Below are 20488 nucleotides of genomic sequence, written 5' to 3' on the forward strand. Positions count from 1 at the left end.
CATTTTTACCTCTCGTTAGACGACGACATTCGTTTCGAACAAACGATGTTTTTCAGATGGTCGTACGGCATTCTGCTGTGGGAAATAATGACTCTGGGTGGCACACCATATCCATCCGTACCCTCGGTCGAGAAACTTTTTCAATTGCTGAGGACGGGACACAGGATGGAAAAGCCACCGTGTTGCTCGATCGAAATGTAAGTACAATTTTTCTCTCTTTCTCTCTCTTTTATTCTTATGTTTATGTATATATATATATATATATTGAAATATTTGTTCTCTGTAATCATTATCACAGATACATGCTCATGAGAGACTGTTGGAGCTATCAACCAAACGAGAGACCAATGTTCGGTGAATTGGTCGAAGATCTCGATAGGATATTAACGATAACGGCGAACGAGGTAAACATATGATTACTGATTAAACGATTCAAACATTGAACGAACGTTCGATATATAGACGATCCTCATATAACGCCGATATTTCGTTTCATATAAATATCTCTTTATACGACGATTATTACCTGAATTTCAAGACCATGTTACATCGAAACAACGTTGTTCAAGTATCGCGTTATACGAGAATTATTATTTGAATTTCGAGATCATGTTACATACGAAACCATGTTGCTTAATTATCGCGTTTTTAATTGATTGATTATAGTATACTAATTAGTAATATAATTATAATGTTGTAATATAATATTAATTTATTAGGTAAATTTCAAGAAACGATTTGATATCAAACTCGGTTTGTTTAATCGTCACGTTATACGAGGATTAATTTGAAATATTTTCAAACATATTTTTCAGGAATATTTAGATCTCGGTTTACCCCAACTGGACACGCCACCATCCAGTCAAGAATCGAGCGACGATGCCGAGGACGACGAAACCGGCGAACAATTTCCGTACCTGTTATAAAATCTTTTCAGTTAAGGCTGATATGTAAAATCCCTATGCACGCTATGAAAGCTGCGATCGTTTATCAAGGACGAGGAGATCTAACCTCGACTTTTGACAAAACCAAAAAGGAAAAGAAAAAAAGAATACAAAATAAATAAAAAAATAAAATAAAAAATAAAATAAAAAATGAACAATTGCGAGAGCGTAAACGACTGATATATAAAACGAGCACGCCAAATAATGCAAATCAGTATTGACCTATAGTAGAACGTATAACATATTTTCTAGACTTTAAACCGAGCCCAAGCTAATCGAGGAAATATAAATGAAATATGTATGTAATTAAGTACATACATCGTAATTTCTTTCGATGGGCGAGTCGAGAGCCGGCGGATCAATTTTTTTACTTGTCTTTATTGTTTCGTGCCATGAACGCGTGCCTTGTTGAGAGAGAGACAGAGAGAGAGAGAGAGAGAGAGAGAGAAGAAAAGAGTAAAAAATGCATAAAAAGAAAAAAAGTTAAAAAAGAACAAACAAAAAAAAAGAAAACGAAGGAACAAAAATGGCTTTCGATGGACGCCCAAAGCCGCCCGAATCGACGAAAATTGTACAGCGAAAGAGAAAAAGTGAGAAAAAAAAGAGAGAGAGAGAGAGAGAGTGTACGTGTGTGTGTGTGCGTGTATGTGTAATAAATAGAAAGGACATCTTGCAAGATGACCGAACAACGTTGGGGACACTCTAGGTGCATGATATTGTGTTTATAGCTAGTCAATTTTTTTTTTTTTCCTTAATTTGTACGTCTTCTTTTTTTCTTTTTTTTCTTTTGTAACATAATAGTTGTTTTAAATCTGTTAAAAGAGTCCGTATCTCTTTTCGAACGTAAACTCGACGTGGAAAAACTTATATGCAAATACGAACGAAGGAAAAATAATCGGTGATACGTAATGCAAGTACGTATGTAGTTTCGTTAAAATAAAATTAGTGGATATCAAGTCGAGTCAACGGGATAGGGGTGAGAAAGAAAGAGAGAAAAATGCAGAAAGAGAGAGAGAGAGAGAGAGAGAGAAACTGAACGATCTAAAGTGCATGTAAATAATCGATGCACTAAAGCTGTGTATGTAAGTACGTATTGTATGTATGTATTTATGTTAAGTTCAATTTGGATATAATTTATTCCTCTTACATTGCCGTGTTTTTCGAAAAACACATCTTACGTAGATACTAGTAACCCGTTTTTATTTTATATCGATCTACCCCCTCACCAACGTAAGCGCGGTTTTTAAAAGAAATCGAAAGAAGAAATGCATCGAAGAAGAAGAAAAAAGAAAAAAAAAAAGAACAGAAAAAAAATGAAATGTAATAAATGATCGCCAAAAGTGTGTGTGTATAGCCGAATACGTCCGCGATTTTTTTTTTCTGTCTTTTTTTTTTTAATTCGAGATATTGTAAATATTGTATCGAATCCATTATTTAAACGGCTTACATCGTAAAGGATTAGCCGAATGGTAATACATAATAGAGCATTTACCTAAGGGATATAGGGACGTAATGTATATTCTGTGTAAAGGAATAATCATTGTAAACGTGAGTTTTCATATGCAATAAATGAAATCTTCTTTGTCGCACGGATTTTCCCCTTATCGCAATTGTATGTATGTGATCTCACCCTTATAGAGTAATCGGACATTTTAATCAATCAAAATTGGATTGATTATCACTATACTTCGTAACGAGATTGGTTTTTCTCTCCCTTTTTCTTTTTTCTTTTTTTTTTTTTTTTAATTTTTGCAATCAATACTCCAATTTTTTCAGATCTTTTGCAAATCATTTTGTGAGATTATATCGCACATCGTGTATGGTTTAATATAAGAATTTTTTTTATATAATTGTTTATATAACAATAACTGTGGTACTTATATTTCTTTCGTATTTATATTATAGATATTTGTATTTCCTAACATAAGCAAAATATCGATCTCTCGAAGCAATACAGGTTGATCGTAAATTAAGATCCAGTTTAATATATAAAAAGAAAAAATATATATATTTTTTTTTTTTATATAAATAATTTAATAATAATTTTTCATTTCAATGTAAATTTTATATAAATTTTTATATGAAAAAAAAAAGATGTATAAATAAGACAACCAATTTCCGATCAAACTGGAAGTATTAATGATTTTCTGTATTTTCTTTTTTTCTTACGGAACATCCTGTGTTGTTTTCAATTAATTAGATATTTTAATGGATTATAATTTATACATGAAACAATTATAGGCCTAAATTCTAATAATTAACGAGATATTAGCGTGTATAAGTTATATGACTAATACAGTACATTTATTTTTAAGAGGGCCATACAAAAAATGAAAAACGTACAAAACGATTGTTAATAATTAAATTTAGTTACTACGTTATTAAGTTTGTTGATCGAAAACAAAAGCTTTGAAATTAATTTATAATAAGAAAAATAAAAAACGTAATAATAACTTAGTTGATTCAATAAATGTTCCAAGTATTCATATAATCGACACCTTGTAATCGTATTTCTTCATTTTTACAAACTTTCATTTTGTTGATAATTTCAGATATTATATAAAGTATATAGTAAATTTTAATTACACCAAAATCACTATCACTAATTCTGTTTATGTAACATACTTAACACGTTAATATCTCATTGATTATTAACCTTAAGTCTACAATTGTTTAATAATTTTTCGAAGAAAATCGATTAAAAAAAAAAATTAATTAATTAAAAATAATACAGAATGTGTTTCATGAAGAAAAGAAAATTAAATTTCCGATCGAGCTACAAGTTTTATTTCGTATTCTTCAAATATATTTGAGACAAAAACGAAACGATTTTTTAATATATACTTTCAATTCTATAGTTTCTAACAAAGGAGATATTCAATCGATATTTCATTTATAATACAGCCCTGTATATCAATGCAAAAATAATTTCAACAATATCAACGATAAAACATCCTTGTGATCCATTTGAAAACAGAAAGAAAGTAAACAGAGAAAAAACAAAAGAGAGTAAAAATATTTTTTGAGTAATCACTTACTACTTCTGGATGACAATCATAGATGGCATTGATGATCCTTATCTTCGGTCCTTATTTTTCTGATTCCATAGAAATTAACGATATCTTCGCATCGATGAAACACAATCGGTTCACTCAAAACGACGAAATAAAAAGAACACAACTGAAATATTCCACACAATCTGGTCGATACACTTGCTGTCACGAAATATTGATAGAAAAGTAATATGTTTATGAAAGAGAAATTAAAAAAAAAAATACACAACCACCGTTCGTACAACGTTCCGATCGTCGTCTTTATCTCTCTCTTAAATTATATTTAATCATAAAATTAATACGCGATAATACGACAATAATTGATCGTTACTAAGAAATCAATTAAAACAATTGGCTGTTATTAAAGACGACGTTGTTGTTAACTCGCGAAGAACATCGAGAATGACACACTTTGTACAACAATGACATTAGCCGCCAACTATAATTATTAAAGATGGCGTTATTCAAGCCGACGAACTACAACGTGATACAAAGAAAGTTCGTTATTATGATATATATATATATACACATACACATATATATATATATGTATGTATGTTTTCGATGATAGGTAATTATTATTAGATATAGAATGTATTTATAAATATTATTTAATTGATACGACATACGTATCGTACGAATTGTTTTTAAATATAATATTACTATAGTTTTTCAATGTCAAACTTGTTATTTTCAAATTAAATAATATAAGAAATTTAAAGTTTGAATTATGACGGGTTTTTATGAAGTATCAATAATTTCTTTTTCGTTATATATTTTATAATGTTTACCTGTTTTATAATCGTTCTTCTTCTTTCTTTTATTGTTTACGAATGTATTTTATAATATTTCAATCTATTTTATAATCGATTCCGTTTTCTTTCTTTTTCTTTTATTCTTTCCGAATCTAAGAACCGCGTGGTTTTCCAGAAAAATCTTACGCGCAGAATCATGGGTGGCGCTATTGTCGATTCGTTTTGTTGTCATCAGCCACATTCACGCTAAGTTGTTTTTAATCCGATTTTCATTGGAACTTTTAGTTTTAACCAATAAATTATAACCTTCCTTTGACAGAAACATAATGCAACCAATGGTGCGAATTTATCTTTACAAATTTTCATAACAAGTAATCCGAGTAGTGTGTCCTCAAAAATTCGAAATCGAGGTTAACTCCTGATAGTCCACTTTTTAGACATTTCTAAGTAATGTAAGTACATTAAACCGAACGTTATTATTATTTATTCTTAATAATGATCCAAACAATATATATTTTTTTTTTTAATACATAATTCCCTTCTTCATGTAATGTTCCTTGATATCCGATATCATACGAATACGTCAAAATTTGATCGTGCTACGATACATTTCGATCAACGTTATCGATCATATATTAGAATTATTCCAATATAAAAAAAAAATTAATTGTCTTTATTATTTATTATTTTTCACCATGTTTATTCTCTCCTCAGGTGACAATATTGATTTAGTAAATGGTGAATTATCGGTGCCATGGAAAGAAGAATAAAATTAAAAACTTTGAACAGTCATATAACTTGCAAAATATGCCGTGGTTATTTAATAGATGCTACTACAGTAACAGAATGCTTACACACATTTTGCAAAAGTTGTTTAGTAAAACATTTGGAAGAAAAACATACATGTCCGACATGTCAAATAGTAATCCATCAATCGCATCCACTTCAATATATCAGTTTCGACAGAACAATGCAAGATATTGTTTACAAATTAGTTCCAGATCTCCAAGAAAGTAAGTGTAAACTTATCTGTCAGTTTTAACTTTTGATTTATTAAGTATTACAAATGAATATATTATTATATTTCTCTTAGGTGAAATCAAAAGGGAAAGAGAATTTTATAGAGCGAGAGGTTTACCATGTCCCAAGGATATTTTACCAAACGCTGCAGAGGTAGAAGAAGAAAAAGCAACTGCCGATGCTCATGCAGAATCGGATTATCATAGAGCTGATGAACAGGTACTTTGTTATTACTAAAAAAAGAAATCAAATGGTCTAACTCGAGAATAATACATTTATATGGTATTATAGGTGAATGTATGCCTGGAATGTATAAATGCTAGTTTGAAGACTTTAAAACGAAGATTTATCAGATGTTCAGCACAGGCTACAATTACACACCTTAAAAAATTCATTGCCAAAAAGGTTCTTAGTGGCATGGAAAAATATAGAGATGTATGTATACATTTTATGCGTTAAGAGTTTAAATAATTGTTTCTCTGTTTAATTGCATATTCTTTTTTTCTTCTTTGACAGATTGATATTTTGTGCAATGATGAATTACTAGGTAAGGATCACACTTTAAAGTTTGTATATGTGACAAGATGGAGGTTCCGGGACCCACCCTTAAGATTACAATATCGACCACGAATAGATATTTAAATCTATGTTTTTTACATAGAAAAGTTACAAAAATCTCGTTATGAATCAATAATATATATATATATATATATATATATATATATATGCATATATGTGCATATATATACATATATATGTAATATATATATGTGTGTACATGTATGTAAATATATACACACATATATATATTTTATCATATATATATATGTGTGTGTAAATATATACATATATATGCATATATAAATAATTCGTTGATGCATCATTCGTCGTAATATTTATGCATTTGTGTTCTCTACAAATAACATAAATTTTTAAAAGAGAAACATTCTCCTTATTGTTAAACTACTTTGATGCTCAACAATTAATGGTACAATTCTTTATCGTGTAAGATCTCCATTTGAAGAAACCTGATTGCATTTGTGAACACGCCTTATTTAATTTTTCTATTTAATATACCTCAAATTAGTTTTTTGCGTATATATTTTCAATACATTAATTTAATGTTATTAAGTAAATGTTAAATATACGAAAGCTTAACAGATTTTTTTTTAATAAGCAATGCTTCATTTAAATATGTAAATTGGATATTTACAAAAATGATACGTTTCGAGGAAACATATTTATAGTTGAAGTAAACTTACGTTCTAATTAGATACAAAATTGTTGTTGTCTAATCAACCGATATAATTGGTTATATAATCGTTTTATTAATTCAAAAGTTAATAACTTCACGAAATTATGCATTGTTGTTAAAAACATCGTATGTGCGATAAGACGAAAAGCAAACTAGTTTTGATTTCGAACAATGTTATTGATTTGGACACGATCATAGAATATGTTTTGTTTGTTTATCATCGATTGATTTAACAACAACGGTTTTGTTACTATGCGACATCTAATTAGGATATTGAGTAACATGGAAAGCAACTGCGATCATTGCATTCCTTATAATTTCATTACATTACGAGATTTTCTATTTTCACATTGACTGATGTTGTTTGTAATTTAATCTATGACATTTATCAATTGAGTTTATTTTTCCTTTTACTGCAAGTATGTATTTATTTATATAGTCAAATTGTTGAAGGTATTTTTTTTCTTTTCTTTTTTTTTTCTTTTTGTTTGTAAACGCACTTGTAATTATTGTTACATCATACTTATCACCCGAACCTGCCATGTACACACATCAAACGTTAATTTCACATTATTTTATTTAAAAGCGCAACAATATCATTACGGATGATCTTTCCTACAAATATTATCCTCTATCTTACAAAGACCGTCATTCTTTCTAAGTGTCTAATTAATAGAAGTTTGTTTCACTTTAATTTTCAACACGTACACCTACACACAAATATATATTCTGACTGTACATAAAATATTTTTGACAAAATTCTATATACATGCGCGCATAGATGCAGCTTTGTACGAAGCAAGAATATACAAATTTGGATCTAGTATATGTCTAGATCTTGTTAACTTTCTATGCTTTATGCGATGCATATATCGTCAGACTATACCCGAATTTCTCTCGACATTATAAACCTACAATGATAATTTTATCGACAAAACTAAATATTTTGAAAAGACTGTCGAGTGAAATTTCGGGTTAATGACTTATTTCTCATAGTAGATCAAATCATTTTTATGAAACGATATTAAGGAAAAAGACGTGTGATTGTATATACAAGTATTAGAATGTTGAGAAGTGTATTTTGCAAAGTAGCAGCTGCGCTTAACAGCGTTAGGGCTTGTATATTGTACACTGTGTGCGTATATCTATAAATTATTAAATAAATATGTTTTGTACAGTAACTGTACCAATGATCGCCGATATATTTTCAACGTCCGTTGTTGGTAGAATAAAAGGCAAGAAAAATGTTTTTAATAAAAATATTATCCATATTACATTATATTAAAAAAAAAAAAAAAAAAAAAAAAAAGTAGACATTTAAAAATTTTCTATAAAAAAAAATACCGCCGAAAAAATACATTGTGTCGTCAGGAGCCAATCGCAGCTCGATTTAGACGAACCGTCGAATGAACCAATCAGCGATCAAAGATTTCAATAGTAAACATCCAAAAGACAAAGTTTATAAATAGAATTATAATCGTCTGCCGTCGCTTCTACCGAATGGCGCTGCTAGTCTCATTTCGTTTTCAAGACGCGAAACTTTGCCGACAGAGCGCGCGACCGTCGATAACGATATAAGCGCTCCCGTCAACAACGGCGTACATACGTAACTAAAAAAGAATAGAAAAACCTTTGTACTTTTTCTGCACGAGTCTAGCCGCCGCTGCTACCGCCGCCGCCACCGATTGAAAACGAGTGGTAGAAGATAAATGTGTACGAAGATCGCTTACGCGAGTTGGACGTTTCTCGATGTACTTTCGACGCGATAAAAGAAAATCTCGGTATCGTTTCGTGCGTCGTCGTCGTTGATGTACCGTCGTTGAAGCGACTCCGTCATCGTTTTGATAAATGAGCCTGCAAGGTAGCCTCTTCACCGAAGATGTGGAGTACGACGTGAATCTATTTTTGAAAGACAATAGAAAGAAAAGGTATGTTATTTTCATATAAAGAAAGAAAAAAAAATAACCAAAAAAATACCTATTCTTATCTTTCGATGAGAAGGGAGGGAGAGGGTTAAAAGGTCGAAAATAATGGTACGCGAAATATCAAAGCAATGAGGTGACAGAGGGAGGAAAGAAAAAGAAAAGAGGAATTTCATCGTTTACATGTTCTTTCACACGCGCGTCCCTTCTTCTAACGTAACGGTCATGCAATCGAACCTCATTCTTATTATGGCGAACGAGCTTTCCGTATATACATACATATCTATATACGTACGTACGTACACCTCTCCCCCACTCCTACTCCGTTGCTTCGTCGATCTTTGATCCGTTATATTAATAAATTAGAATTTATGATGAAGGATAAGAAGAAAAGAAAAGAAATATACAGTTCGATTGCACGAACGAACAAACAGGATACGAAAGATTTTCTTACACACATACACATACACGTTAAAAACGATCAGTCTATTGACTCCGCTCTCTCTTAAGCCAAATATAGTTTTTATATAAATATATGTCTGCGTTTATACCTCCGAGGAAAACTTGATTACGTATACATATATATATATATATACATATACATGTGGATAGGCATTGTTTCTCTTTAACGCTTCGTTTCGTTTCAAGCGTCCTTCAAAACTACAGTACTGAACGAAAAACAACCTGACTTATACACATACTTTATTATTATATAAATATGATTATTATCGGACAGCAATTCGATGATTAGAACGTATATATAAAAGTATAAGAAAGTACGAAGAATTATCCCTTTCTAACGCATACACCTATTATTCATTTTCTCATTACGATCGCGATAATAAAGAAATATAGGAGGATATAAACGTGTTCGTATATTCCGACATCAACGAGGTATATCGATCGCGATTTATGGCGCTTTTTTTTTGTCTTCCTTCTTTTTCCCCCTCCCCTCTCTCCTCTTTCTTTCTGGAAACACACAATGGCCGGTCCGAAAATGTCGGCAACGTTGTGTCAAATCTGACGTTAGATAGATATGAATCATTCATGAGAAAGAAAGAGAAAAAAAGAAAAAGTGATAGTATTGTGAGAAAGAGATGGAAAAAGAATGGAGAGGGAATGAAGAGGTTAGGGGAGAAAGTGTACGAAATACATATTACGTAAAACGTGAGTTAACTTCCTCTCCCTCTTCTTCCCTCATTCTCTTTCTTCTATTCTCCTTCTCCTTCTCTTCCTTTTTTTCTCCTCCTCTTCTTCTACGAGTTCCTCGGTCCATCATATCGTGCAGGTCGGTGGTCAACTGTAACCAAGCAGTGCGACATCGGTATAATCCGGCTAAGATCGGAACTGTTCGTGATCCCCGTTCGGGATCAACGTTGCCGTTGTTACCTTAAAATTCCGAGCTCTTGCGCTTTCCACGATCCGCGATCAAAGAGAGTACACCGATCGATCCTTTCGCTTTTACAGGGTCCTCGTGTTTCCTCCTGTAAACAACTATCGACGATATCTCATACATCGACTCGTGCAGGATCGTTTTGCCGATTTCCTGCGCACCTTCTCCATTGGCCAAGGGCTCGATAGACGTACCGTCGTCTGCTACAAGACCGACGTGATAAGGTAGAGAGAGAGAGAGAGAGAGGGAGAGGGTTATATAGAGGGAAAGAAAGAGAGAAAAGTTTGTTTCTTTGGCCATTTATCTTAATTTTAATCTAATATATATTTATTTTTATATCCGAGATATTATGTATGTAAATATATATATATATATACAAATATAATTGTAATAAATATATATATATATATATGTATCTGATGTCTCTTAACGTAACGTCAAACATGCACGACCGACACCATTGACTCGATGAAACACGTATACAAACACATATACGGCTTCTTTTCACTTTCGTTATGAGCTTAACGATTGACGTTACGTATGTATGTATGTATCTATTATTTTCAAACGGAACAAACTGAAACGTGTTTTATATGCCTGACTCGTTATCGACCATTTGCGATCTTTTCTTTCGATAATACCTACAATTTTATATATAAAATGGTTAATTTATGTATATAAGATATTTGTCTATTGAATCGTTCGTTTACACAAGAAAATAAAAAATCATGCATACATACGTACGTACATACGCACGCACGCATCCACATATATATAGGGTGTATCATTTAAATCAGAATATTAGATTTTTACGTCTCATATACGTAAAGAATATATACATAAAAGAAACTAACTATTTACTTTTATCTGGAAAAATATATATATATTATTTTCTCGTTCATTCGTTATTATCTTCATAAAATAATTAGATGAAAAAAAATAAAATAAAAAATAGATTGTATTCGAGTGATAATAACCATTCGTATGCTCATTTTTATTATCGAATTTACGAAGAATTTTCGATTACTGATTGACAGTTTTTTTTTCTTCTTTCAAAGTCCTAAGAAATGAAGAGTAATATATATATATATATTCTGACTTTCTCGAGACGATTACGAAAGAGAGGGAACGTACCGCGAAATCCCGATCGCGGAGGAAGCACGTCTCTAACGAAAGTGAAACTGACCGGCTCTCGTGACTCAAGGTCGTATATATGTTCGCTTGAGCACGTATATATATACACGTACGTATGCTTACTTACGTACACATACGTGTCCGCGTTCTTTTCCAGTCTCTTTTCTCTTATTTTTCTTTCTTTTATATACCAGCGTTTCTCAACTTTTTCTGCTTTCGAACTAATTTTATTTTTATTTTATTTTCTCTTTTTTAAATTTTTTATATAAAAGCCATATTAGTCAGGTATTTACTAGTTCTTTTTTTTATTTTGTTATATACCTAATCTCGTGTAATAATATGTTCTATGTTGTAATATATATACATTTTTTTTTTTCAAGATTTTATTATTATTATTTCGTTTCTTATATATATATAATGGCAAGGTATATTATGTAAAAAAAAAAGTGAAATAGTTTTTCATTCTGCAAATAAAAATCGAATTATAAAGGATTAATATTGCTTCGGCCCGAATAATTATAATATATGATTTTGAACAATTTGATAGATTGAATTCACTTCAATTATATGTAAATACATACATATATGTATAAAATATATATATGTAATGTAAATATATATATGTAATGTAAATATATATATGTAAATACATATATATATGTATATATATATATATATATGTATATTGAAGATACAGAATATATATTCCAATAACCTCAAAATGTTCGTGATAAAAACTAATAAGAACATTTAACGAATAAAAAAAATAAATAAATAAAAAACAAATTAAAATCACTTTCCTTCCTTTTTGGCACTGTAAAGTAGCAGCAGCAGCAGCAGCAGCAAAACATATATCATTTTCATTCAACGACCAATTAAAAATTTAACATCTCTAGGTTGAGAAACGCTGGTTCATAGGAACGTATAGTATTTCAGATCTAATCGCACGTATCTCATCTTCGTTTCTTTATTTCTAAGAAATTATCTGATCAGGTTTCTATTTTCTTCCTTTTCTTTTTTTATGTTCATTCTTCTTTATATTTTTATTTGTACAACTAGACATACACACACGACACATACACACACGACACATACACACACGACACATACATACACGACACACAACATACACACGCGCACGCATATATATATATATAAAGATATCATTATATGCTATTAAGGGAACCAGGATCGAATGCTGGAGAACAAAAGGAAAGTCCTACGAAAAATTTGTCCTGTGGAATGGGTGTTGTAGAACGGCAATCTCCATCGAAATCACCGGAACGTATTCGTCCTCAACAACACCATCATCATCCTCATCATCATCATCATCAACAACAACAACAACAACAACAACAACAACAACAAAGACAGACAGAGTCAAGAATCATCTCAAACTGTAGGTATTTTAAGATCCTAGATCTTTTATATTTATTAATTGTTCTGAACTAACCTACGATACACAACGATTAACCGTTATTTATATATACATATACATATATATATGTACAAATATATATATATATACTCCTTTCTCTTGTTTCTTCAGCCAAGTCCATTGCACCTGCCGTAGAAATCTACGTACCACCTCCAGCCAGAAGGGCAAGAAACGAGCTACGTTCGCAATTTCGAGAAACTTCGACTCATGTTAAAACCGAAGACGGTAGTAACGATAACGATCTCAGTATATTACCCTCCACCTCATCTTTTACGAATGTAAGGTAAGCCTTTAATTGTGAGTAAAAGAAGAAGAAGAAGAAGAAGAAGAAGAAGAGGAAAAAAACAGTTCTTTTTTCCTCTGTTTTTCTATGAGTTTCTATCGATTTTATTGTCAAAGAAACAAAACGATTATTCCGATGGTTTATTATTATTATTAATTACTCTGAAAAGTCTTCGTAATAGATTTTAAATACTCTTTTCAATACTTCCAAGCTGATGTATCATTGGTTTTCCATTTTTGTTATTAATGTAATTTATAATCCACGCATGTAATTGCATTTTGTTTTATTTACGGAAATATTTCTTTTCTTCTCTTTCTTTTTTTTGCAAGTGATTTTGTTACACTTTTTTTTTTTTTTTTTTTTTTGTTTGAAGAAATAATTACCATTTGTTTGTATATTTGTCTTCTTCTGATGTTCTGTAAACTTGCATATTAACTTTTTAATTTTGCTTGCAAGAAATGATTGAGTTGCTAAATTGACCTCGTCATCGTTTTATAAAAGTTGAAAGACTATTCGCGAGAGTTGGACATAATTCATTCGTTAAAAGAATAATAATAAATTGACTATTATCTTTTTTTTTTAATTCTAAAAACAATAACTTTTCTTTTAAGAACAGAGTATGGTAGGAATGTCAGGTGTACAAGAAGTGTCAGTAGGTTTTAGTGTTGAAGTAGTCTCTCCCCTTCCTCATTTGATTGACTCTTTTCAGTTACAATATAAATGCTGTAAATGTGAATATCTCATTAGTCAGAATAATTAATGGACGAGATACATACAATATATTTATTTTTTAGAAAATTCTTAATCTTATAGATTAAGTATAGGGATTTGAAGGTCTAAGATATATCCTTAATTTACATTTCATAAGTCAGATATATATATATAATTATTATTAAAATATAATTAATATTATTAACAAAATATATTAATATAATTAAAATAATATAATTAAATAATAAAAATTATATATATATACAATGAAAATTGTTTAAATTATCAAGACCACGTAGCGTTGATTTCAACAAGAAACAAACTACGTTCGAGTATAGATTTGTTTAATATTATCATTCTTATTGTTGATGACATCTTTTCAAGAAATAGTCGTCAAAGAAGGCCAGATCGTGCTGTTTACGTGCCAAGGCATAGAAGAAGCGTTGATGGCGAAGTTGGTTCGCGGCGTTCTCACGAGGACAACAACGTTTTATCGCAAGATCCATCGAGATCGACTTTAATAACGGTGTCGTCCAACAGTAACGTTATTTGCGAAGAACAACAAGAGTTGCAGCAGCAGCAACAGCAGCAAATAGAGGAGGAAGTCGTATTATCGTCGTCAAAATTAAATAACGAGACTGAACGTCTAACGTCAAATATTATTGAAAAGGATAACTCTAGTACGAATAGGGAACATTCGCCACTTGTTCTTCTTGTTGTTAACTCGTCGAAATCGTTAAGTGTAAAAGTGAAAGATAATACGGAGGAGGAAGAGGAGGAGGAGGAGGAGGAAGAAGAAGTGGAGGAAGAGGAGGAGAAAGGAAAACAACAAGCGGTGAAACTCCTCGAAGAGGAGTCAACGATCGTGAAAACGGAGGATTGTCCTACGCACGAGGAAGAGAAGGAAGAAACGGTGAAAGGTGATCGATTACAAAGTGATACGTTGGGATCTTTGGAGGATAGAAAATTTATCGAAGATAATAATAAAGAAATTACTGAGGTATCAAACATAGAGTCACGAGAACTTGTTTCAAACGTGCAATCGTCGTCATCGTTATCCTGCGAAAAGGAAAGAAGACATTTTAACGAGAAAACTCATAATCCTTGCGAAGAAGAATTTATCGCATCTGAGATAGTTGATAAAAAATCCGTCATGTCGAGGAATGTTGAAAAGAAAGAGGAACCGATAGAAAATCTCGAATCGGATCGTAACGACACCATTGTAAAGAATAATAATGAGAGCAATAATACTATAAAACGAAATATGATGGTATCCGACGTTCTTATAATATCCGATGTAATAAACGATAAGGACCCATCGAAAAAGGTTAAAGATGTTACTCCTCCTCCACCGGTTACTGTAGCACCGCCAGAAAAAAAAGCTAAGAAAGTCGAACGAGCAAAAAGTAAACCGGCACCGCCTCCCTCGCCTCCGATTAAAATTAGCAGAGACGAATGCGACTGGGATAGTTTGTTCGACGATAATGGCGATTGCTTGGATCCGTCCTTGATAGAAGAGGTACGAGGATAATTAAACGTAAATTTAATATGTTCAGATATGTTAGACATCTTTATAATTGAGAATGAGAGATCGATTAAAATTATATCTAATAATAATATTCCTTAGTTAACATCGGCCGTTGGCGAAGTGATGATAGAACAACCAAAGAACGATTACAAGCTCTATAGCAAACAAGTCGAAGTCTCCAGCGACGAGTTCGCTCATGTAGTTGAGATCTACAATTTCCCATCGGATTTTAAAACCAGCGACCTAGCCGCTGTTTTTAGCCCGTTCAAAACTGGGGGCTTTGAACTGAAATGGGTCGACGACACTCATTGTCTTGGTGTTTTTAGCAGTCCTCTCATTGGTAAGATAAAATCGAACAAATTAAAAAAAAAATCAAATCTGTACTTCGTGAATTAATCCGTAAAAATAATACTATTGAAATAATTTTTTTTTTAACAAAGCTGCCGAGGTATTGGCTTCGGAACATCCGTTTGTTAAAACCAGACCTCTGAGCGAAGCTACGGCATTGAGTAAAACGAAGGCAAGGAGAAGCGCTGAATTTTTACAACCTTATAGAAGTCGTCCGGAAACTTGTGCCGCTTTGGCGAGAAGGTTGGTTACAGGTGCTCTAGGTGTAAAGTTAGCGACAGCGAGACAGGAACGCGAACATGAAAAAAACATATTGCGTGAAGCTAAAGGTAACGCCTGCCTTAGAGTATTATCGCATTTTTATATTCTTATGAATTGAAATAATTTTTTTCTCTTCCCTTTTTTTTCTTTTTTTCTTTCTTTCTTTTTTTTTTGGAAATGAATACGTATTTCATTTTCGTTTTTACAGAGAAAAGAAGATTAGCCAACAAACAACGAGAAGATGCTTGGGAAGGTATTATCCCTCAAAAGTAGCATTACCTTTTTTTAGTGGTCCAATGAACTGACGAAATAAGATATACCTCGTATCGTATGACCTACGTTGCCTCTACGTATTTGTGCCTTACTCATCTATGTTTTTATCGTAAACAGTACATCCGTACTTTTCGAATCGGAAGGATTACTGATTTGGGGATATAATTTTAAGTGATTAGTTGATAGATGAGTGTGGCATGAGAGAAGAAGTATATTAAGATTCTCGGGTGTCCTATTATTTTTTTTCGTATATTAACGAAAAGAACAAAAAGATGAGATATGAAGTGAAAAGTTCATTTATCGTACTTACATATCATAAAATAAGACGCGGGTTGCTGTTTAGTGCATTTCATTTTTGTCCGATGGATCGTTTTCTGAATGATCAGATGACAGATGATAATCGTATCTTTTGCGTACGAGTCTCAAAAAAAGAAAAAGAAAAAAAAATAAGAAAGAGTATGGTTGAATAACAATCTCCCCCATCCTCAAACCTCAATCTCCAAACCCCAAAGCTTAGTAACTTTTGAAGATTCATTAAGACGAGGCTGTTTACGAAAAAGTTGTGACAATTGCATATTGTTATAAGTTTTTACTCTGTGCAATTTTATGAAAGACAATAAATTAGGATTTTAAGATATTATGAAGATTTGTCGTATACGCGTGCTTATCGATTATGTATATTAATTATATGCGGTGAAAAAAAGATCTTTTTTGAAAGTTACATTATTTGAGAAATTGTCAAAATGTATTCATCGAATTATATATATATATATATATATATATATATATATATATATCTCGAAAACTAATTCCGTTAGAAAGCAAACTGTTTTTTACTTTATGCCTGTTAAATAAGAATGTTGAGAATCGACGCACAGTCACAATGTTTAAGAATACCATAGATTTTCAAAAAAAACTCAACAATAGATTGTATTTTTATATACAATTGTTACAAATAAAAAAAGGTCATATATAATACCACCAAATCCTAGTCAATGTATGGAGAAAGTGTTACCTATATTACGTGTTACGTTTTCAATCTGTCATACATTGTGACAGAAAGAATTTATTGGAATAAAGTTATTTTACGTATTCGTAGCGATAATGCATGGTTCTTTTCTTTTCCTCCTCAACGCATGATATAAAAAATATTATACACATATGAACACAATCGTATTGCAGAATGTAATTAGTTTTTCTTTTTTTTTTTTTTCTTGTTATTTCTATGAAATAACAATTCTAGTGGATTATTATTCTATTTATATATTATATATATATATATATATGTATGTATGTATATATATACACATATATATAACAGTTGCATATATCGATTATTTACCATTTGCCACCTTTTTTCTTTTTCTTTTGCTGAACTTTACGTTGTTGTTGACGTGGACCAGATACTTCCACAATAGTACTATGTCGAGGATTAGGAGATGGTTTCGCATTGGCAGGCATTTTTGTAATATCACTGAAACGTAAAATAATCAAATATTAGGTAGACGTTCTTCATTATTTTCTATCAAAAAAAGATTGCACCGTCTAGATAATTATTATTTACGTACTATAGATCACTCGCACCAGTTGCCACACCTTGCGTACCCTTCATTGCAGCATCTCGATTTCTTCTATCTCGTTTCTTCCTGAAACCACTACGTTCGTGCCTTGGTAACCATCTTTCAGGATCGGGAAGTACATTGGGATCGTAATTCTTCGGTAATTTTCCTTTACGTTTGCGAGTTTTACGTTTCTTTAATGTCTGATCCACAATCAGTTTACTATACATAGAAAATAAATACTTGATATATAGTTATAGGATTTATTCTATAAAATAAATAACGATAAACGATGTAATTGAAAATTACAAACCCTGGAGAAGGTTCTACTTTCTTTCGGACAACTTTAGTACCAATAACCCAATTGCTACTTTCCAATGCGTCGATATCCGTCGTCTCTGTAAGATCGTGCAGCGGTGGTAACCTTTTGTACAATGCGTGAGCTTTTGCAGGACAAAATTGTACATAGGCTACTACTAACTGTGCCAGAGTTTTCGTATCGGATGGAGATGCATCTACTAACTCCTGCAATATGTCAGCAGCAACTTGAATTTCTCCACCACGTAGATAAAAGTCAGCAGCTTGTCGCCATAATTCGCCTAAATCTGTTGCAGTCGCCTGAAAGTAGAATCAATTTCTTTGTAACAATTTATGCATCAATTATGCTTACATAATTAGTTTTCTACAAGCTTTATACCTTATGTTTCTTGTAATAATTTACTGCATTCTTCAATACATCTGACGCTTTATCCTTATTATTATCTGCCATATGAAGAGTAACGAGCGCACTAACTATTCCAGGCAACGATCTATCAGATTCTGACAAATTTTCGAGTATATTAATGGCATCTTTTCTTTCACTATGACTCAAAAGAAGTTGAACTGCGATTAATTTCATTTGCAATTCCTTTTCAGCAGTTGCATGTTCCAACAATAGCTTAGCTGCCTCTTGAGCTTTACCATCCTTGCTAAGTTGAATAGCTTTTACAAACATCGCATCTGCTGCCAATGCCGGATAATTTTTTGCAAGTTTGTTACACAATTGTTGACATTGTTCTCCCTATAAGACAAAAATTAATTTTTAATATATAACAGTATAATGAAAATGCACGTTCTCTAAACCTGTTTATTAACTGTCTCCCTTACTTGATCAGTATATAAGGCTAATAAACATTGATTGTATGCTATAGTTCTCCTTTGCCTTAAAGTCAACTTATGTTCCAAACTTTCGTGAGTGGCACTCTTCATTCTCTTCTTACTATCAAACACATTTTGATCTTTGTTCAAACAAACGAGATTATTGCTCGCTACGGCAATTAACGCGATGTCATCCGGTTTTGATTTCAAAGCAGCTGTATATAAAGTTTGAGCTTCTTTCTCTCGTCCCAGGAGTTGCAAGCAACATCCAAGTTGTACTCTGATAATACCAAGTTCATTTTCTATTTCTTCCTCCGTAGCCCCATCTTCTTCTAATCCTTCCTTACACATTTTTTCTGCAGTTTTCAGTTTCTTTTCTGCTTCTACCAACATATTCTTATCAACTACATTTCCTAGTGCAATCAATTGACAAGCTGCATTATATGTTAATTCATAAGTATCTTCTTGTAATGATGGGAGTTCTGTGGACTAAAAAATTATATTAAATAATATTGAATCAATTAAATAATGGCATATTGAATATTTTCATAAATAATTTGCACCCAGCACTCACTGAATTTTCAATGGTTAGATTTACAAGAACTGCAGCTAAATTAGTTTCTCTCTCATCTGCATATTCATCATCTGAATTTTTTATAATGTCTCTGTAAACGGCGAAACATTCTTCGTATTTTTCAAGTCGATATAATATTTGTGCTTTTAATTCTTTTACTTTTAGAGAAGGATTTTGTATACCCTCTACAACCTTCAAAGCTTCAGCTACTTGATTTAAACGGTAGAGACAATAAGCTTTCTCAAAGTCAAGATTTCTAAAAGAAGTCATCATAACATTTATATATAATTATTTTTTATATACGTAAAAATATTATATTAAATATAATTGTAATTGTCATACATTGCCAATTTTTGATTTTTTATGATTAATTGCAGTCCTTCATTAAATTTAGATAACTGGATGTAACAGATGACTTTACAATGAAATACAGCTTCTTCATCTTGCGTAATGCCTAGAACTAACATAAAAATAAATAATAGGATAAGATTATATCATAAAAAATTAAAAAAAAATTCGTTTTTAAAGAAACTTTGGTAATAAATAACTGAACAAAATATTTATATAATACTGTGTTAATAATAACACGTAACATAAGTGTTATCAGAAGAAAAAATATAGGTTATGTTTTGTATAATTACAAGATATCGTCGTATGAAAGTTTATATTCATATAATTCTGGACATGCGATAATGTACATACTTCTATTAGCGGTTTTCAATGCTCTTTCATATTCTCCATTTTGGCCTAATTTATTTAATTCCACGTACAACGCAGAAATATTGTTTTCCTTCGAAGTCATATTGTCCACCTGACAAATATGACACGTGGAACTTACAATGAATAGGATTGGATAGAGTAAAGAATGGAAATAAGATTTTTTTAAAACATTACATAATT

At 31.5% G+C, this 20488-nt stretch overlaps 4 protein-coding genes and 1 long non-coding RNA gene across 11 annotated transcripts in view; 3 read left to right on the top strand and 2 right to left on the bottom strand.

Annotated features, from left to right (window-relative positions):
• LOC127071268 (fibroblast growth factor receptor homolog 1-like) overlaps positions 1–2538 on the top strand; it is a 28465-nt gene extending 25927 nt beyond the window's left edge. For all 4 annotated transcript variants that reach the window (XM_051010353.1, XM_051010354.1, XM_051010352.1 and 1 more), the window contains 3 exons: positions 57–197; positions 299–404; positions 816–2538. In XM_051010353.1, coding sequence (XP_050866310.1) covers positions 57–197; positions 299–404; positions 816–926 — 358 coding nt within the window. In that variant the 3' untranslated portion in view covers positions 927–2538. The remainder of the gene's footprint in view (positions 1–56; positions 198–298; positions 405–815) is intronic.
• A 2391-nt stretch (positions 2539–4929) lies between these two features.
• On the top strand, positions 4930–8336 carry LOC127071292 (polycomb group RING finger protein 3). The gene is made up of 5 exons (XM_051010393.1): positions 4930–5204; positions 5467–5765; positions 5846–5991; positions 6064–6207; positions 6289–8336. Exons 2-5 carry the CDS (start codon positions 5507–5509, stop codon positions 6412–6414), a joined length of 675 nt encoding a protein of 224 aa, XP_050866350.1. The 5' UTR covers positions 4930–5204; positions 5467–5506; the 3' UTR covers positions 6415–8336.
• On the bottom strand, positions 8314–11469 carry LOC127071299 (uncharacterized). Its single transcript, XR_007784958.1, has 4 exons — positions 11320–11469; positions 10339–11209; positions 10110–10249; positions 8314–8926 (listed from the first exon to the last, which is right to left on the bottom strand). It is a non-coding gene; the product is annotated as an uncharacterized LOC127071299 (long non-coding RNA).
• Positions 8808–17423, top strand: LOC127071269 (probable E3 ubiquitin-protein ligase bre1). Of its 3 annotated transcripts, none has more exons than XM_051010356.1 (8): positions 8808–8955; positions 10417–10566; positions 12658–12875; positions 13026–13197; positions 14293–15427; positions 15536–15776; positions 15877–16113; positions 16254–17423. In XM_051010356.1, exons 1-8 carry the CDS (start codon positions 8876–8878, stop codon positions 16316–16318), a joined length of 2298 nt encoding a protein of 765 aa, XP_050866313.1. In that variant the 5' UTR covers positions 8808–8875; the 3' UTR covers positions 16319–17423. The 3 variants fall into 3 exon arrangements, with proteins under 3 accessions (XP_050866313.1, XP_050866314.1, XP_050866315.1); XM_051010357.1 differs by having other exon boundaries at positions 14299–15427; XM_051010358.1 differs by lacking the exon at positions 10417–10566 and having other exon boundaries at positions 8814–8955.
• On the bottom strand, positions 17218–20420 carry LOC127071272 (signal recognition particle subunit SRP72-like). Of its 2 annotated transcripts, none has more exons than XM_051010360.1 (8): positions 20291–20420; positions 19931–20048; positions 19589–19844; positions 19024–19503; positions 18575–18937; positions 18191–18495; positions 17887–18099; positions 17218–17792 (listed from the first exon to the last, which is right to left on the bottom strand). In XM_051010360.1, exons 1-8 carry the CDS (start codon positions 20388–20390, stop codon positions 17657–17659), a joined length of 1971 nt encoding a protein of 656 aa, XP_050866317.1. In that variant the 5' UTR covers positions 20391–20420; the 3' UTR covers positions 17218–17656. The 2 variants fall into 2 exon arrangements, with proteins under 2 accessions (XP_050866317.1, XP_050866318.1); XM_051010361.1 differs by having other exon boundaries at positions 20230–20306.
• Positions 20421–20488: the final 68 nt, after the last annotated feature.

Source organism: Vespula vulgaris, chromosome 21 (assembly GCF_905475345.1).
Source record: "Vespula vulgaris chromosome 21, iyVesVulg1.1, whole genome shotgun sequence".
In the NCBI taxonomy this organism is placed as follows: Eukaryota; Metazoa; Arthropoda; class Insecta; order Hymenoptera; family Vespidae; genus Vespula; species Vespula vulgaris.

Excerpts from the sequence above, each read along its gene's own strand:
- LOC127071269 (XM_051010356.1), top strand. The coding sequence starts at position 8,876 with ATGAGCCTGCAAGGTAGCCTCTTCACCGAAGATGTGGAGTACGACGTG. Across the intron at positions 12,876-13,025 it reads GTCAAGAATCATCTCAAACT|CCAAGTCCATTGCACCTGCC; the intron begins GTAGGTATTTTA and ends TTGTTTCTTCAG. Across the intron at positions 15,428-15,535 it reads ATCCGTCCTTGATAGAAGAG|TTAACATCGGCCGTTGGCGA; the intron begins GTACGAGGATAA and ends AATATTCCTTAG.
- LOC127071272 (XM_051010360.1), bottom strand. The coding sequence starts at position 20,390 with ATGACTTCGAAGGAAAACAATATTTCTGCGTTGTACGTGGAATTAAAT. Across the intron at positions 18,938-19,023 it reads TAGCCTTATATACTGATCAA|GGAGAACAATGTCAACAATT; the intron begins GTAAGGGAGACA and ends TTTGTCTTATAG. Across the intron at positions 18,496-18,574 it reads ATTATTACAAGAAACATAAG|GCGACTGCAACAGATTTAGG; the intron begins GTATAAAGCTTG and ends TTCTACTTTCAG.
- LOC127071292 (XM_051010393.1), top strand. The coding sequence starts at position 5,507 with ATGGAAAGAAGAATAAAATTAAAAACTTTGAACAGTCATATAACTTGC. Across the intron at positions 5,766-5,845 it reads AGTTCCAGATCTCCAAGAAA|GTGAAATCAAAAGGGAAAGA; the intron begins GTAAGTGTAAAC and ends TATTTCTCTTAG. Across the intron at positions 5,992-6,063 it reads ATCATAGAGCTGATGAACAG|GTGAATGTATGCCTGGAATG; the intron begins GTACTTTGTTAT and ends ATGGTATTATAG.